Source organism: Pelodiscus sinensis, chromosome 27, assembly GCF_049634645.1.
Source record: "Pelodiscus sinensis isolate JC-2024 chromosome 27, ASM4963464v1, whole genome shotgun sequence".
Taxonomy (NCBI): domain Eukaryota; kingdom Metazoa; phylum Chordata; order Testudines; family Trionychidae; genus Pelodiscus; species Pelodiscus sinensis.
This window is the reverse complement of record NC_134737.1, coordinates 12,205,638-12,221,767: the sequence shown is the minus strand read 5'-3', so window position 1 is coordinate 12,221,767 and position 16,130 is coordinate 12,205,638. Positions and strand designations below refer to the sequence as shown.

At 56.7% G+C, this 16,130-nt stretch overlaps 1 protein-coding gene across 6 annotated transcripts in view; it reads right to left on the bottom strand.

Moving 5' to 3' along the window:
* SCUBE3 (signal peptide, CUB domain and EGF like domain containing 3) overlaps positions 1-16,130 on the bottom strand; it is a 106,691-nt gene that overhangs the window by 9,703 nt on the left and 80,858 nt on the right. For 3 of the 6 annotated variants that reach the window (XM_025181014.2, XM_006115649.4, XM_025181016.2), the window contains 9 exons: positions 12,956-13,072; positions 6,646-6,768; positions 4,935-5,051; positions 4,259-4,351; positions 4,002-4,151; positions 3,735-3,896; positions 2,027-2,230; positions 1,569-1,730; positions 1,016-1,183 (listed from right to left, as the gene is read on the bottom strand). In XM_025181014.2, coding sequence (XP_025036799.2) covers positions 1,016-1,183; positions 1,569-1,730; positions 2,027-2,230; positions 3,735-3,896; positions 4,002-4,151; positions 4,259-4,351; positions 4,935-5,051; positions 6,646-6,768; positions 12,956-13,072 — 1,296 coding nt within the window. The remainder of the gene's footprint in view (positions 1-1,015; positions 1,184-1,568; positions 1,731-2,026; positions 2,231-3,734; positions 3,897-4,001; positions 4,152-4,258; positions 4,352-4,934; positions 5,052-6,645; positions 6,769-12,955; positions 13,073-16,130) is intronic. The other 3 variants (XM_025181015.2, XM_025181018.2, XM_025181017.2) reach the window with 1 other exon arrangement.

Here is a 16,130-nt window from a genome sequence, read left to right as displayed (position 1 = left end):
ATTCCAAGGATCCCACAATGCACAGCCTTAAATAAGATGGGAAATGCGCTGCTAACGGCCAAACTCAGCAGACCAGATTTCCTTGTAATAAAGCTTAGCCTAAAATAATTACCCAAGTGTTACACTGTTGTTACTAGTATCAGAGGGGTAGCCGTGTTAGTCTGAATCTGCAATCTGTACATGCATCTGACGAAGTGGGTCTTTGCCCACGAAAGCTTATGTTCCAACACTTCAGTTAGTCTAGAAGGTGCCACAGGACTCCCCGCCGCTGTTGTTACTAACCCTAATAAATACAGCAACGGCCCAAGGCCTCACATAGCTTTGTAACAGTAACACGGCACTGTTGGGGTCCCTTACTAGAGAATGCTGGGGTGTTCCTTTGTAAGAGGACTTCTGGGGTACTAAATGCATCCATGCAGCGTCCGAGCAGCCCTGCAAACATTCAGCCAATTCTCACCGGCTTTGGCATCATGTTTTAAAGGGCAGGCAAGTGGATTTTGGGCCAAGGCTGGTGGATGTGTATGGCCACTGTGCAAGGTTGCTTGACAAGCCCCTCACTTCTCAAGGAGACAGCAGTGTAAGGGGAGCAGTTCCAAAGGGACAGGGCAGGTGAGTGGATACTGCTAGGAGGGTGGGGAGTATCGCGGTGAAGGATGGATGTGCAGGGCAGAGGGAGGCATGCAGAGGGAGGCTGGGGAAACCAAAAGGGAAGGGCAGCTCAGAGCTGAGGGGAGGAGGAGGGATGGGGAGACACACAAGAAATCAGAGTAGAGCTGGTGAAGGGATGAAACAAGGGTGGGATTTTCCCCCCACTCTATACTTTGCAAAAGGAAAACTTCCTGCCTCAGCACCCAAGTCTCTGTTGTGATGGGGCCGGGGGAGCCGAAGAGGCACTGGGTGGGCAATGGGGATATAGCGATAATAAAGCAGGCTGTTTTGGGAACTCAGCCCCCCAGCCTCCCCGGAGCTGCCCCACCACTGCTATCCCAAGGCTATTCCCCGGGTGCCTCCGTACCTTTGGTATCACAGTCCTGGAAGGAGAAGGCGCCCTCGTGCTTGGTGGTCAGGCCCCCGCCGCAAGGAAAGCACAGAGCTCGCCCGGCTTCGGGCTGGTAGGTGCCCCGGGGACACGGCTGGCAGGGTATGAAGCCGTCCACTGAGTACTGGCCAGGGGGACATTGACCTAAGGGCCATTCCACAATCAAAGACAGATGGGGGTCAGTCCTGCTGCAATGCAGCCTCCTCTCGCCCAGAGCGCAACTGCGTGTGACCTGTGCTGAACCCCAGAAAGGGGGCGCCCGAGGGAGCTCTGGCTCCAACGCAGATCACTGGCAGCCCCACTGAAGATGGGGGGAGCTCTACAGTGGTCTCTGCAGTGCAGAATGGAAGTGCAAGTCTCACGGTGCTGGTGCTCCGAGCCCATCCCACAACCCCGAGCCTGTCGGAAGGCCCTGGCCAGGCCCCGTGGGAGGTGATCAAGCGTCAGCCGAAAGCCAGGCTGTAAGGTGCCTCCTTGGCTAGCTGCCCCCGGAGGTCACTGACAGCCGCCGCCCCGCCCCACGCCGTACCTGCACAGGTGGTTATGTTCGTTGCTCCCGCCGGGCCGTATGCATCGCTTCCGGGGCATAGGTCACAAGAGAGCTGGCCCTCTTTCTCCTGGTAGGTCCCTGGGGGGCAAGGGACACACTGCTCCATCTGCCCATGGTAGTACGTTCCCTGCAGGCAGCTAACTAAGAAAGAGGGAGGCCCGTTAGGGACACGCGTAGCGAGAATTCCCACCAGGCTACCCCTTAACATGCCTTGTTTGGCTGCAGACGAGAGACCCTCAGGGCCCCCGCTCCTCGCACTGGCAAGTCAGCGCCTCCAAAGTGCGAGCCCACGGGAACCTCACCTGCCCACAGCACATGCTGCTGCCAGGAGCCCTCGTTACGGAAGCCATGGCGCGTGGGAGGCGCAGTTCGGCCCTAGGGGCCTACAGGTCAACGGGCCCGTGGCCCCAGGTCCCCGGCCGCGGTTGTTCCCTTACCACACTTGGATCCTAGCCTCTGCTGCCCTGGCCCGCAGCTCTCCTGCCTCTCCGGGGCCACGCTGAGCTTCCGCGCCACCTCGTACTCCAGGCCCGCGAAGCGGATCAGGAACCGCTCCTGGTTTATGGACTTCTTCAGGGCCTTGATCGCCGCCTTCAGCTTCTTCTCCACCCTCTGCCGCAGGCAATTGATATTGCAGCTGGCTGGAGGTCAGAGATGGGGGGAGGGGCAGGCCAGAGTGTCTTCCGTCAGGTGTCAGTGGGACGGACGGGGAGTGGGGGGTCACTCAAACAGCAAAGGGGTCTGAAGATCGGAGTTTCCTCCTGAACACTCCTCCCATCCCCCCATGCCCGAGCCCAGGCTGCTGCCCTCCTCTGCGTTTCTGCACGTGGGGGGTGACTATACATCCCTGCCCGTCTCCCTCCTCTTCTACTGCCCATCACTGCACCGGGGAGGGCTGTGGCTGTAACTGTTAAAGCAGCACTGTGGACAGCAGGGGGCGCTGCACCCCATACACCTGGCTAGAGAACTAGAGCTACGGGTTGGACCTCCCTGGGATGGCACCCTGGGGACCTGACCGGAAATTTGCTGGACCAAGGGAGGTCCCCTGGCACCAGCCCACCAACCCTCCCCATTGCCAGCTCCACTTCCAGCCCAGCCAGCTTCCCTGTCTCTGGCCCAGCTGGGCAGCCAGCCCTGGCCAGCCCAGAATCCCCTACCACCTGGCTAGGACTACTCCAGTCTCCCAGCACTCCTGCCACTGGCTGCCATCCCTGCCACCATGGGCTGCCACAGTCTCCCGCCCCGCTATGGCGAGCTGCTGGGCACCAGCCAGGGCTAACGCAGGCTCTAGCCCTGGCTGGGGCTGCCGGGTGCCTGCCCCACTGCTGCTGGCTTCCAGTCCTGCTGCCATGGGTTGAGGCTGCCACAGGCTACTGGTTCCCCCTGCTATGGATGGCCAGATGCTGGCCCAAGCTGCTGCAGGCTCCTGGCTCTGCTGCCACAGGCTGTCGGATGCCAGCCCCGTGGGCTCCCAGCTTCGGCCCGGGCTGCCTGATCTGGTCTGATCCCACTGGGCTCCCAGCCGCCCTGGTCCACACCACGGCTGTTTCCAGACCAAAGAGTTCCAGTTTAGAGAGCTACAACCCGGAACACCAGGAGCAGCAGGACAAATTCTCCCCTCCCCCCATCAGCATGCTTCATCCATGTCTTGGAGAAGCCCCTTCTAGAGATGCTGGTGGGGTTCAGTTTTCATGGTCTTATTCAATCCTTCACCAGTGGCCAGACTGCCAGCGAGGGGGCTGCCAGGCCATGCTGGGATGGTGGGTTTTGTGCCCAGGAGAATCTGGTCTGAGAACCACCAAGCTCTTCGCACAGGCCATGGACCATGCTGCCTGGAGAGCCGTGCGGGTAATTAACAGCACAAGGCAGATGTTAATGGAGAGCTGTCTGCTCCTTCCAAATTGCCAGGGGTGCACACTGGGACAGCCAGAGTTCCTTCTCAGTGCATTCTGGGACAGCCAGGCTTCTCACCCCATGGCACGTGCTTGGGCCTAACAGCCACCCCAGATCTACCCGTGGTCTCCTCAGGCCCAGTGCACTCTGGGAACACCAGTCCACCCAGGCCCATTCCCCCGACAAGGGCTCTCCTCAGGCCCAGTGCACAACAGGAAAACCCGTCCTCCTGGCCCTGGCCCTGGCCCCCACCTGTGACCTCTTCTGGCTTGATTTCTGCCTCAAACTCCAGGGTGATGCGCGTCACCTCCTTGTTGGGGGAGTTGCGGGCCCGGCGGCCTTTGCCCTTCTTTGAGGAGTCACACTTGAGGTTCACAAAGGTCACCTGACAATCCGAGCAGGGGGCTGCCCCACCTGGAAGAGGGGGACAGAGAGTCAGCATCCTGCCCACAGCTCCCCTGGAAATCCCAGCCCCGGGTGGTCAGTCACCCCCTTCCACACAGCCACAGAAGAGCTTACATGGCAGCTCGGGTGTGCGTGTGTGTGCTTCACCTGTGGCCCCGTGCTTCCCTGACTCGTCCGGTTTCCCTTTCACACGGGGGTGCAGGTGGCACTTGGCGTCCTTGAGCTTGAAGGAAGCCTTTTGTTTGATTGGCGCAGCGACAGTCTCTAAAAGAAAAGGCAGGTGCTAAACATCGAAGGCACCGGTTGAGCTTCCCACGATAGCAGCGGGGGAGGCTGGAGAGGTTCGGACCAGCCCAGGAGAGCGACCTTACCGACACAGTGATGACTGCTGTTGCCAGGCCTCTGGGGCCCCCCCTGGCGCAGGACGGGGGTCCCACAGCTTACTGTGTAGCTGCTGTCAGACTCTAGGAGGGGGAGAAAGGAGAGATTCAGACAGAGCCTGCGGCTCGCTCCCAACCTCGTTTTCAAACTGGCTGCATCGCCCAGGGAAGTCAGGCCCTCAGCAGTTCACATGCGCTTTGGATGATGATCTGACCCCAGCTTTTGAAGCTTTGGACTAGACTGGCTCGTCGCTAGCACAAGCTGAGGGTGGCTTCAGGAAAAACGAGGGCCCTGCTCAGCTGTTTGGTGGGGTCATCCAAGTGCAACACCTGAGATCCTGTGTAACCCCCCCTCCCTCGCCCCACCTAAGATATCCCTGCCAGGCCAGCTCCGGTGAAGGGAGTCCAGTCCTGCAAAGGGAGAGGGAGGCCCAGGCGACGGGGAGAGCTGGGAGTCCGAGAGGAAGCATGTATCATGCATGGGGGAGAACGGGGGCTGCGAAGTCTCCCAGCCATGGCACTGATGTATTGTGGGCACTGAACAGCAGCCACCATAGGAACGGGCAGGATAAACCCACATCTGTAAAGCCCTTTGGGACGGAAGGCGTTCAGAAGGCCAGAGCCCCCGGCAGGCTTCAGGGCGGAGGTGGTGAGCACAAGTTGGCACCTGGCAGGAAGCGGGCCTTGGAGGTGCAGGTGAGGGAGCAGCTGTCCTTCTTGCCGTTCCTGTTGCAGGTGAGCATGGCCCGGTGAGACATGGGGCCTGACAGGCATTTCACCAGCTCTGAAAGACAAGCGCCAGGCAGTGACAAGAGTGACTCAGGGATGACCAGCCGAGCAAGCGCTGCTCCAGGTACTGGGGGGGGTGGAGTTACAATAGGCCTGCTGACGAGGGGTGGGGGAGACAAAGGGGACAAGTGCCCTGGGGCCCAGCAATTCAATAGGGCCTGGAGGCTCCTGGCGGCAGACGGAAACCAGGGCCCTTTATATCATTGCTGGAGCCCTAGGTGGTGCGGTCCAGGCAGCTCTGGCTGGCAGGGGAGCGCAGTGGGGTCCAGGCAGCACAGAGGGCTCTCTCCCCCCCGCATCTTGCTCAGGGGCCCAGCAATTCTGTTGGCCCCCATGACTTCATGACAGTGGGCACAGCTGTATAAGGTAAGTGGAACTTCATTCACGATACCCTATTAATTATCATCAAAAAGCAACACATGGTCTGGAAGCACTTTACAGACTCACAAAACACGGAGATGGGATCCTGAGAGGAGTCATCTGAGGAAGTGGGCTGTGCCCACGAAAGCTCATGATCCCATCTCCATGTTTTGTGAGTCTGTAAAGTGCGACCAGACCATGTGTTGTTTTTTCTGTGACAGATGAACTCGGCTACCCCCTGAAGCTCCTATTATCAGTCATTGGTAGGAAAAGTGGCCCGAGGGAGGCAGACAAACAAAAAGGCTCCTTGCTCTTGCTCAAGGACCACGCCTGATAAACAGCACTGTGAGACCGAAAGGTCAATGAATCAAAACGAATGGGTCGGAAATTAGGCCTCATTGGTGGGCAAGACAGCGAGGGAATGGCCCATCGCTTCCTTTTGGGATCCTTACAGTCCTGGGCAGGTTAGGGTTTTGTTGGGCCCTGTGCAAGTGGGGGGCCTGCAGTCCCCCCCATCCTTGCTGGAGAAAGGGGAAGTGGGGGCTTGCCCTACCCTGCCTGCCCACCTGGCACTCAGCAGGAGTGCCAGGAGGGTGGGCAGAATGGGCTAAGTCCCCTCACCATGACCTCATTCCCCAGCAGGAGAACCAAGCAGGTGGAGCAGGTCGGGATGTGCCCATTTCTCTGGGGCTCCTCAGTTGGCCAGGGCTCGGGGTCATGGGCCCCATTGACTAATCTGCCGCTACTTACAGAGAGATGTGGGGAGACAAATGGCTCCTGGAGTGAGTTTCACCAGGAAGCCTGCCCCCTCCACCATCTCCTGACACCCTGGGCCTTGGTTACCCTGATCCCGAGATGCCCCGACAGGCAGCACCATCTGGCTTCCTGTGCTAGCAGCCTCAGGGTGTGGCCAAAGGCAGACAGGACCATGTTTCTGCTGAAAGGCCCGGCTCTTGGCCAAGACCAAGTGTCCAGCTGGCGTGGTGCTCAGACCAAGAGAGGGCGCTGTATGCCCAGGTGCACGGTCAAGGCACACCCCGTGGCCAGACGCAACCCATAAGCAGCGCTTTTTCTGCTGTACCGACTCCCACACACTCGCAGCAACACCCACCAGTACACCTATCCACCAAAGCGCCTGAACAGAAACTGCAGATCTGTCCACGTGCTGCTGGCTGACCTGTGTTCGCCTGCTAGATGGCAGCATGAGGCCTCTGGGTTCCTCTACCCACCTATGCAATCCTTTTTGTTCCAGTGCAGTTTGCAGCCGGCAGGACAGGTACACTCGTAGCTGCCAGCCGTGTTCGTACAGCCGAACTTGCAGCCTCCTCGGTTGATGCTGCATTCGTCGATGTCTGCAAGGGGCAAAGCAAGAGGGTGGGGGTGGACTGGGATTGCCATGCTGCACAAAGCAACGCAGAGGCGAGTTTGCCTGTTGGAGGTGACCGTAGGTGGGGGAGGGAAGGAGGCCGGACTCCTGGGTTCCAGCCCCACCTGTGGAGTGTCCCAGGAGAACGGGCAGGTGGGGGAGGTTGGCAGCCAAGCCTCGCGGGTTCTAATCCTGGCTCTGCCTCTGAGTCATGCCAGAGCAAATCACTAAAAGCCCCATTTTCAATGTGGCCTGTAATTGTGGGGGCAGGGCAGGCACATTGGCACAGTGCTGCTGGCTTTCCCCAGGCTCGTTGCAGGTGCTCAGGGAATGCATCACCCCCAGTCCCAGGCCATGGCATCAGCCACCCACCGGGCACAGGTGATGGGGGTGGGGAAGGATCAGCTGGGGGAATGAAGGTGCGGAGTGGTGCCACCCCCAGCCCTGTGGTGTGGATGGTCCACACAGGCTGGTGAAGGGTCCCACCTGCCTCCTCAGTCCAGTAAAGCCCCCCAATGTGGGGGGCAGAGCAATGGGGGGTGGCAGGCTGGGCACACATGGAAACCTTTAGCAGAGGAGTTCTATAGGTGGCTGCCAGCGAGGCCCCTCCACGGCACCCCCCCTGCCAGCATGTCCCTCCCCCAACAGGGCGCACAGACACATGGACCACCTGTGAGCAGTGCTGGGCTTGCAGAGCACCCCATGCAGGGATCACAAACCCCAGGCAGCTCCTTCCCAACAGGGGAAGAGCTCCAGGCCTGGTTTGTGGGGTCCTGCTCCCCTGAACCCGCCTCCCAGTATGACCCCACTCTCTAAGGACAGCACTCCCCAGTGCTGGGATTCCCTGGCAATGCTGCTGGGGAGCGAGTGAAGACTGAACAGCTAGATGGGAAAGGCAGACCAGAGATGGGGAGAAGGGACAATACATACAATGTGATGGGGACTAATTTGGCTACTACTACTCAAGAGAGAGATCTTGGAGTCACTGTGGATAGTTCTCTGAAAACACCCACTCAGTGAGCAGCGGCAGTCAAAAAAGCAAACAGACTGTTAGGAGTCATTAAAAAAGGGATAGAGAATAAGACAGAAAATATCTTATTGCCTCTATACAAATCCATGGTACGCCCACATCTTGAATACTGCGTACAGATGTGGTCACCTCATCTCAAAAAAGATATATTGGCATTGGAAAAGGTGCAGAAAAGGGCAACAAAATGATTAGGGGTTTGGAATGGGTCCCCTATGAGGAGAGATTAAAAAGATTAAAAAGACTGGGACTTTTCAGTTTAGAAAAGAGGAGACTAAAGGGGGATATGACAGAGGTCTATAAAATCATGACTGGTGTGGAAAAAGTGAATAAGGAAAAATTATTTACTTATTCCCACAATAAAAGAACTAGGGGTCACCAAATGAAATTAATAGGCAGCAGGTTTAAAACAAACAAAAGGAAGTTTTTCTTTACTCAGTGCACAACCTGTGGAACTCCTTGCCAGAGGATGCAGTGAAGACTAGAACTTTAACAAGGTTCAAAAAGAGCTAGATAGATTGATGGAGGTTAGGTCCATCACTGGCTAGTTGCCAGGATGGGTAGGAATGGTGTCCCTAGCCTCTGTTTGTCTGGAGGTGGTGACAAGGTAGGGCTCATGTGAAGGTTACATTATGATCCTTCCCTCTGGGGCATCTGAAATTGGCCACTGTCGGCAGACAGGATACTGGGCTGGATGGACCTTTGGTCTGACCCAGTCTGGCTGTTCTTATGCTCCCACCTCTAAGCTCCCATTTGGGGTCCAAGCCAGTAAGAGAGTTACAGTCCCGCCCACAGGCACTGCCAAGGTGCACCTGACTTTTCTCTCCCAATCCCACCTTGCCAATAGCTTGAGGAGCTGCGGAGTGGATGGCAGGGGGGCTGCTTTGCCTTTCCTTTCCGGGGGGCCAGGGAAGATCTTTTGATGGCCCAAACAGGCTGATCTCAGTAGGACTCATGCCACCCACTGCTGACAAGCAAGAGCTGTGTGACAATGCAGAAATTCCTTCCCACCGCCCTGTGGGTCAGTCAGCTACTGGATCTGTCTTCACGTTGTCTCTTGACATAAGTGGTAATGGTGGAGAGGTCTGTCATGGGCTGAAGGGCCTTGGTTTCATTTCTTATTCCAAACCACAGTAGCTCCTCCCTGACAGCAGCCTGTGCAGCTCCTTTGCGGGGACGGTGGGTTCGGGAGTGACTCAGAGTCACCACCCTGCTCGCAGGCTGTGTCCTTGGTGGTTTTCTCACTGAGCAGCCACAGTTCCCCATCAGCTGGAATTTCCACGTGGCTCCCCCTTCGCCCCCCGAGTATTCAAACAGGTGACACACGCTTGGCTCAGAGGGACCAGACCCTGCGTCCAGATTGCCCCCGAAATGCTGGAGAGGGTTTTCTTTTGGTTTTCAGTGTGACACCTCTCTGCCGGTGGGAACACCGGACACACTGCTGGGATGGGAGAGCAGCCAGACGTCGGAAGACAGACACTAGATTCCACTGAGCAGTTCTGCACTCAACACCCGCTTTGCAGCCTGGATGGAGTCCGTCTGCCAGTTTCTCGTCTGTTTCAGCCACCCCCACATTCATTGATTCATCAAACCTAAGGCCGGAAGGGACCATTTGCTCACCTAGTCTGACCTCCTGTATCAAAGAAATCCACCTCATTAGCCCTGTCCTGAGCCCAGTACCGTGTGTATTCCCGCATACTGTGACACAAACCAAGAGCTCTTCCCGGCCTCCTGCCCCTCTCGCTGCAAACCGCAGCCAAACAGGCGGTTTAAGACAGCCCAGGGCTTTATGAGATGCCTTATAAACCTCCTCCCTCAAGGAGCTCTTCGGGTCCCCCTGGGAGGGACGGCACTTCCAAACCACCCACCCCGTCCAGCGTGTTTAGCACATACTGTGATCCAGTGCTCGTGGCTGAGCGGGGCTGCCTGTCTGTGTTGACACACTTGAGTGTTTGTGTCTGCATGCAAGTGGGCATGAAATCAGTCTGACTCAACCACGGCAAGGGCTGACTGGCTGTATAAACATGATGGAGATGGAGCAGAGCTGAATTCAGTGGGTGAAAAGTGAAAAGCAACCCTCCTACAGACCTCCGTGGAGCCAGGACTCTGTGGGGCAGACAGGGACAAGGCATTTATCAGGAGGGCTCCTGGGCACAGGTTTCACTGCACATTCACATATGGGAGTGTGACACCACTAGTCCAGCCTGCTATGCCAACCAAGTCACATTGAACTGAACTGTGTGTGCACTGACTCCATGGAAGTCAATGGCGCTGCAGTAGTTTACACCGGCTGAGAATACGCCCCTGGGTGGGCGCTCGTCTCTGCCGGCTGTGGGAGGCGCAGTCTCCGTTTGGCCATTGGACTGCGGCTACACGTGTCGGAAAGGGACTTCCTACGTCATCGAGTGCTGTCCCCTGCCATCGCAGGCTGCCACGGAGTCCCATGGGTTTACAGAAGGGATGTTAAATTTAGTTTAATCAACTCATCGATGAAATTTCCCTCAACTAGTCCGTTAGTCGATAAGCGGGGGAGCCACAGCGGGGTTAGTTCCCGCCCCAGGAGCTAACCCCGCTGTGGCTCTGCCTTTTCAATGTATTAAGAGCTGGGACATTGGCTGATTCCTGGCTCACGCCTTCCCCCTCACTGTGCTTCTGCTTTTTCAATGTATTAAGAGCCGGTAGCCTTAAAAGGCTGGTGGGCAGCTCGCGCCAGGTCCCCACTACCCCTCTGCCTTCCCTGCCCCCCACAGAGATGGGGTTGGGGGGGGAACGGCTTTTAAGCCGGATCCCCCCAGCACCAGCTCCTGCTGCCCTCCCTTGCTGCCTCTGCAGCAAGGACGGGTGGGAGAAGCGGCTAGTTGAGGGACTAGTCGACTATCCAATAAGCTTACGCTTATCCGCTAGTCGACTAGTCACTTACATCCCTAGTTTATAGGCATATCTTTGCAGTGGTCCATGCAGGTACCTGTTGCATGTGCTTCTTTGTGCTTCTGCGTCTGTCTTAAGCCAAGTAATCTGCGGTACCTCGACACATGTAACTCCTCCTGAAAACTCCTGCTGCAAACCGCACTGTTGCTGTGACATGCCTGAACAAAGAGCTCTGCGCTTTTCATCTTTTCTGCCGTTCCTCCAGGCGCTCTTGTGCGCGGGAATTATCTGATTCGGGAAACTCAACTCAAAACCTTTTGAAGTAACCCCCCCTCTTCCTTAACGTTGTGCCAAGAACTCTGGGGAGTTTTCCCCTCTCTCCCTCCGCGGACAAGTCACAAATCGCTTTGTTTGAAGTTGCAGACACTACTGTCTGGCTCCTGCACCCACTCAGGGGGATGATCAGAATGAGAGAACCCCCTCTCCTCTTGCTGCATACAGAGGAACGCAAACGTGGCCACTGGCAGTACAGAGAGGCTACTGGGTATTAGCACCGGTAGTACCAGGCACTGGACCCATTTTTCAATCCGAAGGGGAGAAGCCCTTGGAATAGTCAGGAAAGATGCCACATTGGGACACTAGGCACTCTGCTATTCCAGAGAGGAGCACTGCAGAGGTCCCTCTGCCTCAAGTCCCTTTCATGGCTCACCCAACCCTTTCTGAACACCTGCATGCTAGCCTCCATTGCCAGAGCTGGCATAGCCCCCCTCCCTACACACATGGCTCCCGTCTCCTGCTGGGTAGCAGGAGATTTGCCCCATGTTAGGAGCACAGGAACGGTCAGGCCAGGTCGATTGATCTAGTCCTGGATGTCATCTCTGACAGCCCCACGTGAAGTGCAAGAAACACTCATGTGAGCAGTTCTGAGGGAAGTGTCTTCCTGTGTCTTGAGAGCTGGAGACTGGCTTCTCCCTGGCCCAGGGAGCTTTACATCCCTTGTTCTTTTTAACCTCTGTCCATTTCCTTCTCTGAATCCTCATCTCCTGGAACAGTGAGTTCCACAGGCCAACCATTCTAAATGGCGCGTCACAGCTGGGAAAACCCAACCGGGCTCCATCTAGCCCAGCCCCTCCCCTGACAGCCGGAAACAAAGCAAGAATGTTCCACACAATCTCTTCTCTGGCAACTGGTCCAGTCTAGCCTTAGGTAGTCCAAGTAATGGGACTCCCAGCCAGTGCTTCCTCTGATCTTTTCCATCCATGTGCAGAATAATGTTTATGTGCCCTGAGGCAGATGCCAATGTGCACCACACACAACCCCCAGCTTCAGTGACTTCCTTGATGTTTGACCAACTTGTGCCAGGTCAACAGATCTGGCTGATCCCTAAAGGAGAAACCTAGCACAGGGCAGCGGGAGGCAAAAAAAATAGCCCAGGGTGGGATTCAAGGAAGAGATGCAGGCCTGTACGCAAGGGGTGTGTGACGGGTGTGAATGCACCCCCCGCCATGGTCCTCCATGGGGCTGATTCCGACCAGCTGGGGAAAGCTTCCAGCCTCCCTCCCCCATGCTCCGGCCGGCCGGGGAAGGGTTAGGGTTAGTTCCTGGATTAGGGATGGCCCATGTGAAGGGCTGTTAAGGGGCTATGGTGCTGCTCCCCAATTTGACCACACTGCAGATCAGGGTGACTGCTGGGCATTATCCTCCGATGGAAACTCACGGACGGGAAGAAACATTCAAAAGTGAAAAATATCAGAAGTTATTTTTGTGGCCACTGTTTCGACTGGGTGGGAAGGGGGTGCCCCACTCTGAATGTTTGTGATGAGCTGGGGGGGCATAAGGCTGAAGGATTTAAAGAGGAAGCACAGAGTGGTGCCGTGGGAAAGCGTTAGCCTGCGCTATCAGTGAAGCATGGCACAGTGCAGATGAGCCAGGACTATGTTAAAAAGCAGTTTTCAGGCAAGTCGTATAGTCGATACAAATCGTATCGGCTATACAATTAGTGGATAAGGGTCGCTCTGCAGCCGTGGCAGGGGTAGCTCCAGGAGCCGGTTCTGAGCAGTCCTGATTCGTGCCGGCGCCAGACGACACCTGTGCTGCAGCTCTGCACTTCAAATGCAGTAAGAGCTGCCGGGCTTTTCCTACAGTTAAAATGCAGAGGCGCAGCGATCTGCGTTCCAGATTTACAAAAAAAGCAAACCCCTCCTCCCCCCACCAAAATTCCTGCGTACGGGCCTGGGATGGCTAGAGATTTCCCCTCCCCCAGTCAGTTCTGCCCTACCTCCACAGTGGGCGAGTCCATACAGCGTGTAGCCTTTGTGACACAGGCACTGGAAGCTCCCGGGGGTGTTGACGCAGATGTGGTCACAGGTCCTGTCGAAGGAGCACTCGTCAATATCTGGGAGGAAGAGGGAAAGGCAGAGAGTGTGATGACTGGCCCAAGCAGGGGGCTGGCTCCACGGGGTGGGGTCTCGAGTCCTGGGGCTTGGCTGGCTTCTCCCACCCATGTCCCGTGTCACCCAGAAAGAGTGAAACCAGCATCACCGCCATGTAGGCCCATGCACCACTCTCTCCGCTGCACCGGAGAGGTGTCCAAAGTCCAAAGCCCAGCAGGGAATGGGACCTATGCCAACATCTGCTCCTTTACCCTGCATAGTTTAGGAGCACCCAAGAGCACAGCCCGTTCCCAGCCCCACTACCATGCCGAGCCTCCCTAGGCCTTATGCAAAGCTGCACCCCTGGGTGGGCTGTCGGCAGCAAACCTGAGATCTCTCAGCAGGAGTCTCTACTGCAGCTGGAGCTAAAAGTCCCATCCCTGTCATCCACCTCAGCTTACAGCCCAGCCTCCACTAGAGGGCGACAGAGCACCACCGTGCATGGTCCCCCGTTCCCCCATCTCCCGCCCAGAGCCCAGCCTGTACCCTAGGGCAGAGATACTTTGCAAGACCAAGGGCTACATCCCAGGGCGCTGGGCTGGAAAAGAAAGGGTGGGATGGAGGGGGTGAAAGCAGCTGCAAGCTTCCCAGTGCCGTGGGTCCAGGGACATGTTGTGATCCAGCGCGTCCCCCACCTGCCCAGTGGCAACCAAAGCTGCGCTCCCTTGGCAGAGCCCCTCCAAGATAGGAGCCAGCATCACATGCTCTGCCCTGGGGGGGCAGAGGGAGAGACAGCCTGAGGAGGCGAACCCAGCCTGCCAGCTTTATGTCTGTGGCATTGGACTTGTTAGCGTCATTGCCACGATCAGACCAAACTTCCAAGAATGCAGAGCCTGGAGGCAGATGCAAGAGGTGCCACCAAAGGCCCACTGGCCCTCTACTACCTCCCCCCACCCCCCAGGCCAGGGCCTGTGCACTCGGCTGGCAGCAGGACGCTCTGTCAAACCCCAGCACATCACGGCTTCTGATGCGAACGCCGCAATTTGAAAGGCCCACAAGCTGATTCAGGAAAGGCCTGGGAACCGTGGCATCGCAAGGGAGGCAGATACCCCTCCCCTCACCCCCTTCATCTCAAGGCCGGTCTTGTTCACACCTGAGATGAGCTACGGGGCCCTCAGCTGGCTAATCCTTTGCATGTCCATTGGGCCCTTCAGAGGGGGATCGCAAGGCACCGCTCTCCCTCAGCCAGGGAGAGGGGTAAAGAGGATTCCATTTATTGAAGCCGAGAGAGGTGAGCCCACGACAGAGCTAGGACTAGAGAACCCAGGGGCCTGGCTCCTGCTCCCCTGTTCTAACTAGCAGTGAACACAACGTCTCCATTCTCTGCTCCCTGGAAGGTCAAGTACAACGAGCATGGAGGAAGCTAAAAGCAGCAGCAGAAATGGTCTGTAGGGACTGGGGTTGGACCCTTCCATGGTCACCCAGCCAGTCCCTGCCTCATCTCCGTGGGTGAAAACAAACTGCTAAAGATCACAGCACGACCCCAGATTAGACCCCCACCCGTACTCATATCTACCAGCTGGGGCGCCTGGCTACGGGCATCTCCCAGGGAAGAGGGCAGGAGGGGGGTAGGCCAGGCTGTTTATTCTCATTAAGGTTCATGTGAGTCCGGGCTGTCTCTTAGGAGAACAGATCTCAGAAAAAGAAAATGGCTAGAGTGAGCGAGTGAGTGTGTGTGAGAGTGAGTGTGTGTGAGCGTGTGTATGTGAGAGCGAGTGTAGCAGAGCCCCTGAGGTGTCACTCCAGTCCCCGGGTCTTCTGCAAAAGGCTTGTGCAGCAAACAATACTCCTGGTCTGTAAAAAGAGGGAGGCGCGTCAGGTCTGAATGAGGCTGCGCATGTCCCCAGGGGTTCGAAGGGCACCGTGATGCAGCATGCCATTAGGCTGGTATCATCAGCCTCGCTGAGGGGAGCGTGTGCGTGCATGCAGCCACACATCTCGCTGGTACGTGGATGCACACGCTCTGCAGAAAGACATGCCAAGGTGCACTAACACTGAACGCCCGCAGGCTCTCCTATGCTGGTTGTAAGCTGTGGTCTCTAAGATGTTATCTGGCTCACCCGGGAGCTAGTTAGTTGATTCATAGGCCAGAAGGGATTGTTATGATCATCTCGGCTGACCTCCCATGTAGCACAAGCCAGACCCTCACCAGTGGTTCCTGCAGCTGTACACACAGGGTGTGTCTAAACTACATGGCTCTGTCTATGTAGCCATGTAGATTAGGCTGATCGGCAGAGGGAAATGAAGCCGCAATTTAAATGTAAATGGCTGCCGCGCTCTGCCAACCAGCTGATGATCAGCTGTTTGTCGGCAGATCGGGGCAGTCTGGACGCACCGCTGTCGACAAGGAAGCCTTTGTCGACCGGCGCAGGTATGCCTCGTGAAACAAGGTGATCATCAAACAGCTGATCATCAGCTGGTCGGCAGAGCGCGGCAGCCATTTAAATTTAAATGAAGCTGCGATTATTTAAATCACGGCTTCATTTCCCTCTGCCGATCAGCCTAATCTACATGGCTCCATTGACGGAGCCATGTAGTTTAGACACACCCTCAGTGGCTTGACTCAGCTGACAAAAGAGCCAACTGTGGACAGAGCCACCCCTGGAATTTCAGACCAGTTCCCCGGACTCAAGAGACGGGCCCAGATCAGAGCCCAAAATCCAGACACCCCGGAAGCGTGAAGAGGTTTGGCTCAGGAACCTGACTTCACTGCTGGGTCACTAAATCTCTCTCATGGCCTCAAGCCTGGGAGAAGTCTAGGAGCCGAACTCTGAGACTCAGGGAGTGCTGTGGGGCCAAATTTTCAAAAATCTGCCCAGCCTCCAATAGCTCCCATTGAGAACAGTGGAGAACCTCTCCATGCACATGCAGACTTAGAGCAATGGACAATCCCCTCTGTGCCACATATACTGTAAACCATGGAGAACCCTCTGCCTCCCCTGCTTGCGCATGCACACTGAGAACAAGGGGAATCCCTCCCACGCACAACCACAGGGAGAACAATGGACAACCCCCCACACC